The sequence below is a fragment of the Hyperoodon ampullatus genome, assembly GCF_949752795.1.
Source record: "Hyperoodon ampullatus genome assembly, chromosome: 6".
Classification (NCBI taxonomy): Eukaryota; Metazoa; Chordata; class Mammalia; order Artiodactyla; family Ziphiidae; genus Hyperoodon; species Hyperoodon ampullatus.
The window spans coordinates 70345114-70363269 of NC_136919.1; the positions used below are offsets into that span (position 1 = coordinate 70345114).

The following is an 18156-nucleotide window of genomic DNA, read 5'->3' on the forward strand; positions in this document are numbered from 1 at the left end:
TATGTGGTGGAGGGGACTAGTGCCTGTGTTCTGTTGGATGAGGCTGGATCTTGTCTTTCTGGTGGGCAGGACCGCATCTGGTGGTGTGTTTTGGGTTGTCTGTGACCTTATTATGATTTTAGGCAGCCTCTCTGCTAATGGGTAGGGTTGTGTTCCTGTCTTGCTAGTTGTTTGGCATAGGGTGTACAGCACTGTAGCTTGCTGGTTGTTGAGTGGAGCTAGGTCTTAGCATTGAGATGGAGATCTCTGGAAGCACTTTTGCCATTTGATATTACGTGGAGCTGGAAGGTCTCTGGTGGACCAGTGTCCTGAACTTGGCTCTCCCACCTCAGAGACACAGGCCTGACACCTGGCTGGAGCACCAAGACCCTGTCAGCCACACGGCTTAGAAGAAAAGGGAGAAAAAGGAAAAGAAAGAAAGAAAAATAATAATAAAATAAAGTTATTAAAATTTAAAAAAATTATTAAAAATTAAAAATTAAAAAGTCATACAAAAAAGAGAGAGCAACCAAACCAATAAACAAATCCACCAATGATAACAAGTGCTAAAAACTATACTTAAAAAAAAAAAAGGACAGAACCCTAGGACAAATGGTAAAAGCAAAGCTATACAGACAAAATCACACAAAAGCATACACATACACACTCACAGAAAGAGACAAAGGATAAAAAATATATATATCTTTTGGGAAGTCAGGTCTTCTGCCAGCGTTTAGTAGGTGTTCTGTAGGATTTGTTCCATATGTAGATGTATTTCTGATGTATTTGCGGGGAGGAAGGTGATCTCCACGTCTTACTCCTCTGCCATCTTGCAGGTCCCAGAAAGTATTCTTAAAGCTTAGTTTGTCAAGTCTCAATAAGATAAGTCTTTAAAATAATTTAGAAGCCTTAGTTACCATGACTCTGCTTTTTGTTGGTAATCAAAATCTTTCATGTCATGTGTTCTTGTTCCTATTCCATATGTGATTTATTCGAAAGGTTCCTTTGCAGAGGAAATCCACAATCCAGCTGTTGACTAAGACTTACATAGTAGTATTATTTTTAAACATAAGCATAAACTCACTGATCCAACATACCTCTGAAAAAACTCTATTTCTCCATTTAACCAATGGAGAAACTAAGGGATATGAAATAAAGTACTACCTTCAATGTGACAAATTGGGACCAAAAGTAAAATTAGAGTTTAACTGCTTCACTGAGTTAAGGACCTTTTAATTGTATTGTTATTTTGAATTGCTACCTTTTTTCTTTAAAAATATTTTTCTTTACACATCCTTATCCTTCTCATTTGTTCTTCATTCATGTGAAATGTATCCTAATAAAATGAGTATTTTCAACTTCAGCTTTTTGTTTCACTTTTAACATCATGGGGTTTTACTTTCCCCTTAAAATTTTTTCCATTTTTATATATAGTACATTGAGAGAAACATCAGGTTTTAATCATATAGTGGTATAAAAATATTTTAACTTGTTAATCAGACTTACTTGTCATGTTACACATGATATCTTCATTTGCAGGTTTTGAAGTAGTCAGTATTGCTGATATGATGATCATAGAAGTGAGAAGGAATTTTCCTGTCCTCATAGTTTTAACAGATGTCAATATAATTTTATTTTAAATATAATATAGCTTTTGAATTTACACCATGCATTTATTGTTTTACTTATAATTTTTTAAAGAAATTATTGGAGTGTTTTATTAGAATGGTAGTAAATGTGATCCACTTTATTTGGACCTATTCATTTTGACTTTGCATTGTTTTCCTTTTGCTTTTTAATGTAATTTACTATATTCTTTTACTTTTGTATGCTACCTTACTTGTGTCCTTTTTGGAATCAATAAAGTAAATACCTCTCAAACCTATTGAGTTTATACCCAAAGGGCATAATATCTAGCTTGAAGTAGTGATAAAATAAGAAATAATTTACTTTGTAATTTTTCTGAGATGTGGTCATGGAGTTCTTTCAATCTCTATAGGACCTCCCCTCCCCCACTGTATACACACACTTCTGCTCCTTGAGTTGGAGAGAGGGCCTTTTAATATTTACCATTTAATAGAAATGAAAGCTTAGGTATAAATTAATTCCTAAAACTATAATACATGTTCAATTATTGTTAGTTTTTTTGTTTTATTTTGTTTAGAGGGAACCCTTAAAGAATATGATCTAGTAGGAGGAGGAGGAGTCCTAGGTTCCATGGTTTTCTCTATGAGTGTGTCATCTTAGGTTACTTTATCTCTGTTAATTTTAACTAGCTTGTATATGAATTGGAGATACACCTTTTTAGCCTTTGCCAAGGTTTGGACCAAATCACATGTTTTGGGCAGTTCCTTTCAGCTCTAAGATTTATGATTTTGTGACTCTCTCATGGGTTGCATCAAGTGAAAGGTTAATTTGAGGGAAAGTGTGACATCCTTGAAGAGGTTCTTCCTGGGGGATAAAACTCTTTTTCTAACCTCTGCAGTATGACTGAAAACCTTCTCTTATGAATGTTGGCAGTGTGACCCAACTGTAATCCAAGCTGCTATGGAGCTTTCCTTTTCACCCCTGGAGGCACCGAGCCTTAGATATTTTTTTCAAATTTAAGGTAATGAGAAGGGGGTCTTAATAAGCTGTTTTGCTTTGTTCAAATAATGCATCTGTTCTCCTTAGTGAGATGAACATTTCTTATTGGATTGATTGTATTTTTAAAAGCACCATTTGAAAATGAATTGAGTTTAAAGGCCACGCATATGCCACACTCTATTCCTTACTTTGTAGAGAGAAGGAATAGAGTGTATATATGACAGAATTGGTATAAATCAAATTATTTTTCCCTTGATATCAGTAATAAAATTAGAATTATGTTCCCATACAAGAATTTTCTAATATCTTAACTTGACGGTATATTTTGGGTATATATATTAGGTATTACATATATATGTAGAGAGAGGTATATATTAGTATATAAAGAGAGTATAAATTGTCTTGTAGATATTAAGTTATTTTAAGATAACTTCAAAGTAAATGTTGCTAAAAATATTTTGACCCTCAAATTCAGCAAAATTTATGTTTGAGTCATGTCATTTAAGAAACATTTGTCTTATCATTGTGCATTTAATTCACTATTCCATCCCGTTTGGAAATTCATCTTTTTGAGTTTTCATACTCATTTAGCTCCATACTACCAGCATGTTTCCATAGCCATGCAGATTTGTAATTCATAATCGTTTAGTACATTGTTGCTTAAAAATGTCATCTTCAGACCATACCTGGGAACTTGTTAGAAATGCAGAATCCTATGTCCTGCTTCAGACCTACTAAATCAAAAACCTCCTTTTAACAAGATTCCCAGGTGATTCTTATGCATGTTAAGGTTTGAGAAGCACTGATGTAGTACAGCTTACTTATAGCTCTTAAGCTGTGGAAATCATTCCTGATTTGACTTCAGAACTGTGGTATCTGTTCCCTTAAACGGAGTATAAATAATTGCTTGCTAATTAAAAGATCTTAAATTTTTTAGGATGTGGTCAGGTGTAGGGGTATATGTTTTCACTGTTACCATAAGTTTCTACAACATACATGCAAAATGTACCCTTACTCCATGTGTAATGAGACAGCTGAGATGCAAGTGAAAATTCCTCTGAGCTTTGCCATATGTGCAAATGAGAAATCCATGGTGTGCTATTGACTAATACATCAAGTTCAGTGAAAAGGGTGTAACCATCTGCAAGCTCTGTGGCAAATTTGACATGGTAGTCATAATAGCAGATTATACAATAGGAAGTTTAGTTCCCATTGAGTACTTTCTAGAAACCTGGTGTAGGGCCAACGTGCTTCTGAAGCTTTACTGATAGAAGTTGAAGACATTATCTAGTTCTAGAGGCACTTATATAATTAGCTAGTGCACTGCTTAACCATCAGCATTTCTTCCATAATTCTAGATTTGGCAAATGGAAATGCGTAGTGTGTAATAAATATCAGCTGCACTGTCCTACTACATCATCGTATACTGTTTTCTACTCTGAAATTATTTAATTTGGGTTACTTAAATACATATTTTCCCTGCTTTGTCAGTTCTGTGAGTTTGAAATTATGTAGATGTTTCTAACAATTGTTAATACTAAATATAATTTATATTATCTGTGATAACTTTGTCTATTAGGTTGAACCATGTTGCCATTTTTGTAGAACAAAGGCATATCAGCAATTTCATATGGTTCAACTTAATGATAAAGAAAGTGTCAGTGCTCCTAGTCTCTCATTTTTGTTACACAGTCATGAGGAATGATCTTGTTGTAACCTACTTTTGCTTTTGTTGTTTTTGTTTGTTTTCTTTTAAAAGAAAATATACCTTTTAGGAAAATAAGACCCTTACAAGAAATTAATGAATGTAAGAAACATGGGACTGATAAAAATTTAATGATGAATTAGTAGCTTTATAAGTATAGTGGGGTTTTTTTCATTATCACACAGTATAAACATTACAAGATTTTCATTCATCTAAAACTTTTCCTCTATATGTGGTTGCAGTTCTCTTTTAGAAATCTTCTATTTCTTTTTCACAACAGATTTTTTAAAATATAAGCTTAAATTATTTTAGAAAAAAATAAAATGTATCGAACAAATTGGAAAAATTCAGTATAATTTTACAAGAACTAAAATGTAGTTACTAATATTTTTGTTATTGTTGCTGACACTTCACTGTTTAAATCTTTAGTAATTAAGCCAAACTAGTTTGATTATTAATTAATAACTAAAGACCAAGTGTTTTGGCCATTTGCCAGCATTTCCAAGGTGAAATTAAAATGAGCCACACAATTATGAAAGGAAATAGATGCTATCTCTGGAGATGGTTTTATTAAGGACCACTAAGAAGATCATATTAAGAATGTATACTTAATTTTATTAACTTCTTTGAATATATTCATATAGTTGAAGTCCCTCTTTATTAGCAATCCCAACAGCAGTAATGCAATTTGTTAAATTGTATAGTTAGCAACCAAAGCAAAGGTAAAATGATAGTTCTCCAGGGGTGCATTTATTCACCTGCTAGGAGACTGCTTGATGAAGCATTTCTTAAAGGTGATTCAGTAACCTGTGAAATCTAGGGTGAGTTTCCAGATCTTTGTCATTCTGGGCTGAAAGTTAAGAATGTTAAAAAAAAAGTACCTGGATTATAAAGCAAACTGAAAGGTGGGGATGTGGGGTGAAAGCCTGAAGTTCATACATCATAACAAGTAAATACCTTTTAAAATATAAACTGTGGAGCTTTCTTTGCATTTTGCTGTTACAAAGACAAATAATTGTGAATTCAGTGTGTGTTAAAACAACTTCTGTTACCACATTTTGGGTGTTTTATATTATGTGTTATCAAGCTGTGTTTTTGTGTTTTATTTTAGCTTATTTGCACTAATCTTGATGAACTCAGGGAATTAATCACAAAAATCGAGAATGAACTCAAAGATCTGGAAAACAGTAGAAAAAAATCGGTAGGTGTTGATCCAAAAGTTCTATCTATTATTGTCAGCATTAAAATTTATTCCTGCTTTTTCCTAAAGCCTTTTTAAATCTTGTTGTCCTGAGTTACATAAAAATTTGCAATGAAAAATAAACATTGTTTCCTTTATTTCTCCTATGTGGTCTAGTTTTCATTTTTAATACACAAAAATGGTGCTGGGGCAAGTAAATTAATTTTGTTTGCCTGGTTTATATCAGGTATAGTTTTAAATATTTCCCAGTATACTGGTTGGTTGTTTTCTGACTGGTAGTTTTTTGGGTAGTGCTTACCTTATTATATATTATAATAATATAATTATTCTTAATTAATAATTATATGCTTTTAATGGAAGTTTATTGCTTAGTAACATAAAATTTCAATTAGCTCTGACATAAATAACGTATGTAAATTGTTTAATCTTGCCCCAGATGTTTTTGATACATGCTTAACAATGTGTCTTTTTTAAGAACATTTATCAGCTGAAGGTCTTTTTTTAACTTTCACTATACTAAATTCACAATTAATCTTTATGTTCACTTTTTACTGTTCTTGAGAGACTAGAGTATAAGGGACATTATTTTTATTCACTCAACACTTGGTAAAACATTTATGTTATTTATTAAATCAGTAATACCCATTTAACTGACATTTATAATTGTGTTATAGACTTGAAACACAATTACATACCAATAAATAAATGGAGAAGGCTTTAAGCATTGAAAAAATCAATCACCATTAAAAAAAATCCCTTTGTTTTATGCCTTAGGAACGTCATGAAACCATTTTTAGGTCTTTGCTCAGAACCTGTTAATCTAGAATGATGTATGATAATAAGGTTAGTGATACAGCAAGCTTCATTCATATCAGCAGATTTGTTAAAGTCATTTTATATGCTGTTCAGAAAGAACATATTGGTAGCATTCTGAAGGAAGGAAATTAAAGTACCATAAAAGTACAACCTTCTGAGGTCGTTTAATACAGAGGTAAAACAGCCTTAAGCGTTTTGGAAGTCACTCATATGATACCCCTGAGAGTATAGCTATAATCTAAGAGATGGGATAATGTTCATACTGATAGCCATCAATTAAGAAGAAAACATGTTCAATACACATTGTGTACAATATATAATCTGAGAATGCAGAAAACTGTATATTTTACAATTATTTCCATTAAAAATGGTTTGAATCCTTATTAGACTGTGAGGGGTTTTTTGCTTTGTTTTTGAGTATATCAGCAGTCTCTTCATATGGAATGAACCCCAAGTGTTGTTTTAAAACTTATCTCTGTGATGTATTTCTCAAACTATATTAAAATATTTTTTCCTCAGCCAAAAGTGTTTTTTAATATATTTTATATGTATGCTCATAAAGGACTGATTCTATTCTTTAATAGGAAAGAATAGTCTTTTAATCAGGGTTTTATTTATAGTTTTTTTGCAGAAGCCATTTAGTCCATACTTCATGACTCTAAACAGAATTCTGTTAAGTAAATTTGCTAATTGGTTTTTATTAGCTGCAGTTAGACAATAACATATGCATTTTAATTTGTTCCCATATTATGAATTAGGGTTTTCTTCTTAATGGATAGTTTTAAACATAATTGGCTTATATACTTATTTATAGTATGTATTGTAAGAGAAAAAGACTTTTGCAAGCATCCTTGAGTTTTTCTGTAAAGCCATCCACCTCACTTCCATTGGTGGTATGAGGTATAAACATATTGCCTTCCTTCACAGGAACAAGTACCAGAGTAAAAGAAAACATAAAATACAAATATTTGACTCTATAGTCCTTGGGGACATGTTTATCAGAAAATTTTAGGTTATGTATGGGTTTTAACTGATTAGATTTTATGTCTCTAAATTTTTAACTTGTCCATGACCCTTGATATTTGCATATTAGTTTTAAAATATGTTTTCTACTCTTCAAGAAATAGAAATTCTTGGAACTGAACTTAGTGGGGATAATGTTATTGAGATTACCAGTATACAGGCCACTTTCCCCTTAAATTACCTGACTAAAAAACTGTTTTCATGAACAACTTATCTCAATCAATGAAATGGCCACACAGCATAAAGGAAATAATAGTAGAAGTTTGCATCTCAGTGCCATTCCTTATTTTTTTTACAAAAGCTGATACTGAGTGTGATAAATTTTTTTTGTAATAGTTCACTTTATTGAATTTTTATGTTAGTATTAGAGAATACCAGTTTATTTGTCTGTCATCATTTGGGAATAAGGGGTTCCACTTAACTGAATTTTCTAGGAAGCTGAAACCTAAACCTTCAGTACTAAAATTCTTCCTTTAATCATTTAATGAAAAAATTTCCCTGCCTCCTTTATACTGAACATAATTTAACACTTTTTTGATGACTCAGGGATCATTATGAATATCCATAATTGTACTGATACCCTAAAAATCTATTGATCTCAGTTACTCTAAACATTCACCAATAGGCCTTTAGATTATTTATTTTGAAGGTTTTTGTCTGCTTGTTTTTTGGCTTTTGTTCTGTCTCTTCATTGTCAGCCTGTCATTTCTTATGTGTGTCCATGTACTCACCCTAGCTGATATACTGTCAGTTACAAAGCAAGTATCCGTATTAGTAGGATTAGGCTCATAGTAAGGACCTGAGGAATTTTATTAATGAAATATATGAACTTGGTAATAGTGATAGCCATTTTGCTTATTCCTTGCCTGGTGAGCTTCCTTCACTATTGCCAGACAAATGAAATATTAATATTGACCTTCATGAGAGGATATCACTGTGAAAAATAGTGTTTAGAGTCAAAACAATTCTATTGGGTGGGCCAAAAAGTGCCTTCGGTTTTTTAAGTAAAAATAAAAGACACATTTTTCATTTTCACCAAGAACTTTATTGAACAGCATATTCACCCTTTTGTTCCACTACCTTTTGCCATTTTTCAGGCAACTTCATAGTTCCTGAAAAACTTTTTATCTTTTTGAGCAAAGAACTGTTCCAGGTGCCTTTTACAGTCTTCCAGGGAATTGAAATTTTTTCCATTAATAGAATTTCTTAAAGACCGAAATAAATGGAAATCAAAAGGTGCAATGTCTGGTGAATACGGCAGATGAATTAGAACTTCCCAGCCAAGCTGTAACAATTTTGCCTGGTCATCAAAGAAACATGCAGTCCTGCGTTATCCTGATGGAAGATTACGCATTTTCTTTTGACTAATTCTGGATGCTTTTCAGTGAGTGCTGCTTTCACTTGGTGTGATTGGGAGCAGTACTTGTTGGAGTTAATTGTTTGGCTTTCCAGAATGAATTCATAATAGAGGACTCCCTTCCAATCCCGCTATATACACAACATCAGCTTCTTTGGCCTTTGGTGTGGTTGGCGGTGGTTCATTTTGCTTGCCCCACGATCTCTTCCATTCCACTTTATTGTACAGTATCCACTTTTCATCGCAGGTCACAATTTGTTTTAAAAACGGAACATTTTCATTACATTTCAGTAGAGAATCGCATGTAGAAATATGGTCAAGAAGGTTTTTTGCTTAACTTATGTGGAACCCAAACATCAAAACAATTCGCATAACCAAGCTGATGCAAATGATTTTCAACGCTTGATTTGGATATTTTAAGTATGTCAGCTATTTCCTGCGTGGTATAATGTTGATTGTTCTCAATTATTGTTTCAATTTGATCGCTATCAACTTCAACTGGTCTACCTGACTATGAAGCATCGTCCAGTGAGAAATCTCCAGCACGAAACTTTGCAAACCACTTTTGACACGTTCATCAGTCACAGCACCTTCTCCATACACTGCACAAATCTTTTTGTGCGTTTCAGTTGCATTTTTACCTTTCTTGAAATAATAAAGCATAATATGCTGAAAATGTTGCTTTTTTCTTCCATCTTCAATATTAAAATGGCTGTCTTGGGCTTCCCTGGTGGCGCAGTGGTTGAGAGTCCGCCTGCCGATGCAGGGAACACGGGTTCGTGCCCCGGTCCGGGAAGATCCCACATGCCGCGGAGCGGCTGGTCCCGTGAGCCATGGCCGCTGAGCCTGCGCGTCCGGAGCCTGTGCTCCGCAACGGGAGAGGCCCGCGTACCGCAAAAAAAAAAAAGGCTGTCTTCTTAAAATGCACACTGATATGACAGCTGTCACATATAATCTAACAAAATTGTTCAAAAGGAAGTTAAAAGACAACTAAGTGCCACTAGAGCCATCTTACAGAAAAAATCAAACGAGCCTTTTGGCCCACCCAATATTATTCATCAGCAGCTTTCAGATCTACATGGCTTCAGTAACAAGGAAGGCATATTCCATATAACCATTGGGTTGTCACAAATGCCCTTACTAAAGATAGAAATTACATATGTGATAGAGGATTTAATGTGGATTCGTTTAAAAACCTGGCTGCTTTGGGGAGCTCCTCTGCAGGGCCTTTCTAGATAGTTTTTCCTACCAAAGCAACAAGGAAGAATTACTCCATTTCCTCATCCAGGTCAACATTCCATTAAAAAAGGTTTCTTAATCTCTTAGAGGTTTTGCCATCGAGCTACTCACTGTACTGGAAGATTTACAATCTTTTAAAATCTAGATTGTTTACTTATTCTTGCAAGACAACTAATTCTACTTATGATTTATAATGTGAGGAGAGAAAAAATGATTTAATTTTCTGAGTTTGCTTTAGTTCACTTGATCCCATTACTTCATTTAAAGGCTTATTCAAAGAGAACTCAATGTCCTTTACGTCCTCCAGTGCTATACCAGCCATCTGACTGACATAAATACAAGTATGTAGTTTGACAAAATCCTTTCATTTTGTCTATCTCATTATTATTTAGATCATAGGATTTTTTTAGTGCCCTAAAGGAGAAATCATGACATTTTATTGTTTTGTTTTTTGTGTGGTTTTAGTCAAGAGAGAAAAAATGCATTTTGCTTAATTATTTGGAAAGAAGTCTTTTTAATTTAGGAAATTTATTAGTTTTCCAGAAAGATAGAGCTAAGATATTGATAAATTTGCCTGATCCTATTGTATTTGAAGTTTATTAGACATTTTTGCTGTCTGAATAATCAAACTTGTTAGATTTTTGTCAGGCTAATACAGAAGTGGTTATATTTCTGAATTTCTCATGTGACCCCTTTTTTCTTGCATTTGCTTAATTTCCTTATGTTTTATATCATAATTTAGATCTTCAAAGAGGTTTCAGTCTTTTTTCTTTGATAATGAAAAATCAGTATAGAGATAAGGAAAAGGGAACATTTGGCAAAAAAAAGTTATAAGAAAAGAAATCTTTTCTGGATTATGAAATGATAAATAATAGTCTTATCAATATAGATAAACTAAAATTTTAAATATAATACCCTGTCTTTCTAGTACACCTTTTAGCAGTTAAGCACCTCAACACTGAGCACGTTTTAAGACAGACTTCAAGTATTTCTGTATTTCATATTCAGTATGTAAGAAAAGCTATAAAACTGCCCGTACTCTTTGATCCTATAATCCTAATTGATATTTAACTTTTATTTTCCCCCATTTTTCACCCTACTCCCCTACCCCCCAAAAAAGTAATTTATACGATAGTGTGTTCAGCAGACTGTCTCTAAAAGTAGAAATTTGGGAAAAGCCCATATGTCCAACAGTAGGGAGATGACTAACCAAGCAATAATATTAACACAGTGGTATATCATATGGCTAGTAAAATAAAATATTTGTAGATCATTGTTACTACATGGAAGTATTCATGAAATGTTAAATTTTTTAAACATCCAAAAAATATATGCATAATAATTATAGTATGTCAAAAGGCATGTTTTTTAAGGCATATTTAAGAGAATTAGGAATTTCAAGTAATGAATAAAATTAATCTCTATTATGTTCTTAAGATAATTTAAATTCATAATACAATAATAGCACTTATCTTACCTAACCAAAGGCTGTGCATTAGCTAGATCAAACATTAGAGAAATCAGAAGCTTAGATTAGAGGTAGTGACACCCTAGTTTTTGGTTACAGAGTTTTGTAAAAGCCGGTGGTTATCAGTGAGTAATGATTCTGCCCACCCCACCCCTGCCCACCGCTGCTATGAGATTTTGGCAATGTCTGAAGACATTTTTGATTCACATAGTTGAAGAGGTGGTACTGGCACTTAATGGATAGAGGCCAGCCGTGCTGCTAAAAATATTCTACATTGTAATGATCCTATGGTGCACCTGACAGCCCCCCACAGCAAATAGTTATCTGTCCTCAGATGTCAGTTGTGCAGAGATTGCAGAACCCTGGCATATGCCTGTTTTTGCTCAGGGCCCTAGTCTCTCATAATAAGTTGCTGCTGCCAGCTTGTTATGGGGAGAAAACAAGTTGATGTTTTGACACTTAGGTAGAAATCAATGAAATCATATGCCAGATTCCATGATTGAGACCATTTTATCTTATCATATATTTCTAATTAAGACTTGTATTTGATGGAACTTGTGAATGTCAGTATTAACCTTTACCCTTTATGATTCTCTCAGATAGTTAAAAGAATTCTTGACCTTAGCTTCACATCCATCTCAGCTGTCTGCAATCCATTATGATTTATGGCCTCTTTTCAGTATGGTCACCATTTACCTTTTACCTTCATTATAGGAAATGAAGTTATAAATTGGTTGTATATGTATTTTCTTTGTTCATTTTAAAAAATATGATGGAAAACATTCTTAAAAACTGAAGATATAGTAAGAAATAATACACAGGTAAATGGTAAAATATAGTCAAATTATGTATAAAACTTCACTTATATGAATTTATATGAACCCCTAAATCATAGTTGCATATAGTAAAAGCTTGATATAAGGCAAAGAAATTATTATACATTAATCTTATTTTCTAACACCTGTAACAAAGAAATTTTACTCAATTATAGTGTAGGATTATGGGATTTTTCCCTCTTCTCTCCATATCCCATTTGCTCACAGTGAGGCATCAAATCAAAATTATTTTACAGCCATCTATTTAGAGTAAAAAGTCTATTTTACTACAGTGTAAGTAACTTTAGATACATTCAGTATCCCGAATATGCCCTAATTAACTTACTTAATGACTTTAGTTGTAGATATGGTTGCATCAATATGTAAATTGTCCTTAAATTAGTTTTATTTAAGTTTTTGGCAATTACATCATTGTGTATCTTGTTTTCTTATTCTAGATCTTTTGATATGGTTAACAAAACTGAAAACTAGCTCATTTGTGGGGGGAAAAACACTCTGTCTTTAAATTGTCATAGTTAAAGCTTTCAAAAAATTAAAATAACCTTTTGGAAACCCTGTACAACAAATAAAATAAATAAGTTTCTTTACCTGTCATATTCTAGTCTTATTCATTAGGCAAATACTTCCTCATTGTTTTCTGTGTACTATTCGTAATACCAAGGAACTTGGTTGAAATTCAGAGACAAAAACAAAGTCCTCATCCTCAAGGAACTCACTTTAGAGCTTAAGCTTTTTATCGCCAGTCCTGGGGATACATTTTAAATTTTAATCAGGATTGGTTGTGCTAACTCCTGTCCTTTTATAGAAAACTTAATCTTTTATTTTCAAGCCATTTTTTTAATTCAGAGATCACCAGACACTCTAGACATTTGCTTTACTTCCCTTAATGCCATGTTAATATATTATTTGGGAGTAGGACTTTATGGACTTTATAAAAAATCAAATATTAACTGACATGTTCAAAATAATAGTAAGAAAAGAGAACTAGATGACAGGAAACGTGAACCAGAACAATACCTGGCTGGTAAGACAAAACTTCAATTGACTGTAATCACTGAATTATCTGAAAATGCATTATCCTCATTTATTTATGGTAAGTCTTGCTTTGGGGCATTCTTTTTGACATTTAATAACTACTATGCTCAACTAAGAACTGGATTTTAACTCTTGTTAATAGTGCTCACTGTTTCAACTTACTGCAATGTGGCATAGTCTGTATCCCATCAGGGAAACTTTCTTAAAAGCAATATTTGAACACCTCTTTTCTTCTAATAAAAGTTCCAATTAAACGGGAAAACTGTTGTTTCGTATTTTTACATCAGCCAGAGAATTAATGCTGCGTGTTCCCAGCGTGGAGTGAGCTTCAAGGAAGAATTGAACTAGGTGACAGCTCCTTCTATAATTAGAACTTCATAGTGTGGCTTTTATTATTTGCCTTAAACTCTTTTGAATTACATATCACACACACTTATTCAAATGTAAGTAACAATCTAAATGCCAAATATTTTTCAAAGCCCCAAGTAAATTTGTATTATTTTCTATTTAATAGTTACTCTACTTTCAGTGGCAGGAGTTCTGAAAAATTGAACTTAAATCTGTGAGGTGCTTAAGACCAAAAAATGAACTTCACATCATTCTCTTTTTTATATTACAGAAGATATCAAAATCTTTGGAAAGCCCCTAAAATTTAAAGATAGGGTAGTTTAACCTTTTGGGAACTAGGAAAGAATACCATCCAAAAAATGGAGAAGATTGAACAGTAATAGAACTTTCCTACCATCTTACCAGACTCTGTAAAAAAGGTAAAAATGATACATTATATATGGAAGGAAAATTAATCCCAAATCTACCAGAGAATAAAAAGGAGTCTAAATAGGAAGCCTAGAGTCCACATGTGGATCTCTAGCACTTTAAAATAGAAAAAAATCCTTGCATGGAACCAGTTTCTTTTAATGAACATATGACGCTAACTAGTTGTAGCAGGTGCTTTTAATCAGGACAAGGCCATTTAAGGCAGATTTAGTGGCAGTAGCATGAAATGCTAATAGACAATTGAGAAAAAAACCTACAAAAGCAGATTTTAGGAGTCCAAAACTATTAGTAATCAATAACCACTTAATATAGGAACATAGGTTATAGCCCTGTAAACCCTGCAGTCACTGCCTTAAAATGTGAAACAATAACTTGTTCAAAATGGTGATCCGAGTCATCAAGAGTTAAATTATATTCATTGTATACTCAGAAAATCTGGAAGACATATTTTAGGAACGTTTCTATCAATTTTTTAAAATCTTTTGCAGCTAAGTAGAAAATCTCAGTAAGCTAAGAAATTTACTTCTATAGTTTGAATACTTATTGTGGGCCTGCTCTCTGCTAGACATTGTGATGGAGCCTGAGAAAGTAAAAATAAGTAGGATACTGACTCTGCTTTTAAGATACTCCCAGTCTTAATTTCACTTACATGGACCTTTTTATGCTCTGACGATACCATATGTAACATTACTTAGTGATTCAGATTGTGCAGTGAATTGCTTGAGAACCCACCTTTCTGATATCAGGTATAGATTTGACAAAATTTTATTAACTTCTTTGTTAGCACCTATTTACTAAAAAGAATCAAATTCAGATACTTACCCAATAGTTAATTTCTAGTTCAGGATTTTTTCTTCTTTGTGAATGAAAATGGTTACATACCATCAGTTACATACATATTGTTAGATTTTCTTCCCCAGGAATAGTAACTATCTCACTGGGAATGTGATCTGTCCATCCTCTCTACAAAGTCAAATGACACTGAAACTTCCAATATTATCACTGATGCAGTTGTTTGTCTTCATGCTTTCTAGTTAAATGCTAATTTAGAAATATAATGGAAATGTTGTACATGCTGTGCAATGTAGGATATCTTTAGAATAAAGTACAAATGCTTTCCTTTTCTATTGAATTAGTCTTAAGAGAAAATGGGTGAGAGTACCTAAAGAGAAAATACTAGTATATGATAGGATAGTTCATATTAGAACCTCTGGCAGTGTGAAAATACTCTTTAACTTTTTCCATATTAATATGCAAACATTTCACTGTACTGTTTAACTAGTACTTTTTCAAGGGACTGTATACCAACAAGGTGAATGCAGTGTTTTACCCCCAAAACTGTGAATATGCAGGAATATACTAATATAGTAGTAATTTCTTTAGGTGAGCAATAAGAAAAAAAAAGTAAATACTTATTACCTTTTCACTTAATATTACTTAGACTAAGGAGAATGCCAAATAATTAGATTATTAACATGCTTAAGTACAGTTAATTTGATTTGTGCTGTGTTTTTATACATTTGCATTTCAATTATTTGTAACCTACCTTTGGATATTGCTAGTGATTTTAAATGAGACATCTTTGCAGACAAATCCATTTGGCTTTTCTAAAAGTTATTTGAATTTTATTTGAAAAGCATGATGTATTATTATCTAATCCCTTTCCACCATGTGATTTATGTCTGTGACAAGAACCAAGCCTATAACAAAAAATATTTTGTCATATGATCCCTGTTTCTGTGCTTTAACAACATATTTGTAAGTAAAAGCATGTAGAAAAAGAGCATTGATGCCTTTTTCATATGTATTATATTTTATACATAAAAATTATCTTTTTTATCATCTTCACAATAATACCCTTTCAATTTAAAAAAGCATTCTTTGCATATTTATATGTGATGTTAATCTTTTCTTCATATAACTGTTGATACCTATTTTGTTTAGATATAATGTTATAAGAAAATCTACATAAGTAACAGAATGATTTGTGTAAACAAACTACTTTCACCTAAGTTTAATATCCAAAGCATCTAAACTTATTAAAATGTGCAAAAGATCCATGGTAATGAGACATTTAATAAACCTGGAATTTATTTGCTTTCCTCTTTTCTTCCTTCTAGATGTTCAGTGTCCCCAGCATCAGTAGATTGCCAACTCCCTCTCCTTGCAACACCCCAGCCAGCATTATGCTGGTGCTGTCATACCCGATTACTGCAGCAGTATGGAGTTTTTCTTTAGTTGTAAGGTAAGTTTCCCTCCCCACTCATTTCACACACATAGACTCAGCTTTTCATTTTACAATATTGTGTAGTTTTGTAAGTTTTTTAAAAGTTTCTTTTCTCTTATGGTTCCTTAGGTTATTAACCTATCACATTCAAAAACTTATAAAACTGCATAATATAATAAAGGACTTATCCTGTGGCCATAGACCAGCTCCTTATTGTAGTAATCCCTATGAGGTTATAAAACCTTTAGTGTTTGACAGTGGGGCGTCTCATGGAAAGGGAGCTGGCAATCTGCAGCTGCTGTGGACATTGGCTGAGAAAGTATTGAAAGGTAAGCCTCAAATTTAGACCATATTGTATACCTTTGGTTCCATGGTGTATGTTTGAATTCATACTTTATGTTAAATTTCATAGTAAATTTATAAAAGAAAAATATATTACTCTCTTCTTTTCAAAATGACCTTCAGTAAATGTTTGAATTATTAAGTTCACATAACGCATTGGGATTATTTTAGAAAAAAATTTTTGTGAAAATAGTGAGAATTCTAATACTAAAAATTGTTCATTTATCCCCATATTCACATACCTGTTTGTAAAGAAAAGTCAGCACTAAATTTATATATGTAAAGCTTATTAAATGTGTTTTTTATTAGAGAAACAATTAGAACACTGTTCTACAAATAACCATTTACTTAATCTTTCTATCTACTTTCTTTGATTCTGTATTGATCAGTGCAGATAAAAACTGTAAGAGCCTTTCTGATTTTCATTATATCCATATTCTCTCTTATGTGTTTGAAGATGGGGAACTTGCTGTTTTCCTTGTTTTTTTAATTCACTTTTAAACTTTAGATCACCACAGTTTTAAGTACTACTGTAATTAAACAAATGAAACAAAGTAAATTTTAGAGATTTTAATGTTTGCATTACAGAAATACCTACATGTAAATATAGGAACTTACACAGTACAGTCTCTTTCTTCTTTAGGAATTGTCTGTGTGTAGCCCATGAGAGATGGCATTGTGTAGTGGAAGGAAAGTGGATTTTAGCATTCGGGAGATCTAGAATTCTAAAGTCTTCTTCCACCTACAAGTACTTCGCTGTTTACTTTAGACACTTTCCTTCTGTAAAATTATGTCCTCTGAGTTCCCTTTTAGCCTTAATAATTTCATCCTAGAAGAAACATGGTAGTTTTTCCTTTATCTGTGTATATAAATAAAGTTGATCAGTCAGGAAGGCTATTGCTAATGATCTGATTTAAAGTTCAGGAAATATTTTGTTTGATTTTAAATAGATTTTTTTTTTTTTTTTTCTGGTACGCGGGCCTCTCACTGTTGTGGCCTCTCCCGTTGCGGAGCACAGGCTCCGGACGCGCAGGCTCAGCGGCCATGGCTCACGGGCCCAGCCGTTCCGCGGCATGTGGGATCTTCCTGGACTGGGGCACGAACCCGTGTCGCCTGTATCGGCGGGCGGACTCTCAACCACTGCGCCACCAGGGAAGCCCTTAAATAGATTTTTATATTAGATCCAAGTTAAGGCAGATTATTACCATTTGACTAACTTCATTTAAAAATTCATAACTTCTCTACGTTAGTTCCATTGTATACTGTGACACTCTGAGACCAGCACTAGGTAGAAAGGGACGTATTATTTTATTTCCATTTGGATTGTGTTGACCAAAGAAATAATAAATGAAAGAAGCAGTATGAGTTTCTCTTTTACTGTCAAGTGATTAAAGTACCTTACTACCTCAAACACCAGTCCTAGAGCAGTGATTCTGAACTTTTTTAAACCTGTGCCCCTTTTTGATAGATGACACACATACCCCATGGCAGGTATAGGGATGCCCTTTGTTGAGGTCATCGTATCCTTTATATGTATCTTCTAGTCAAAACATTTTATCAGCCTT

At 33.0% G+C, this 18156-nt stretch overlaps 1 protein-coding gene across 1 annotated transcript in view; it reads left to right on the forward strand.

The window, feature by feature from the left end:
- The window catches only part of BRD10 (bromodomain containing 10), a gene marked incomplete at both ends in the record, with an annotated part of 105488 nt that overhangs the window by 75220 nt on the left and 12112 nt on the right, over window positions 1–18156 (forward strand). The window contains one exon of the mRNA XM_079706180.1: window positions 5382–5471. Coding sequence (XP_079562306.1) covers window positions 5382–5471 — 90 coding nt within the window. The remainder of the gene's footprint in view (window positions 1–5381; window positions 5472–18156) is intronic.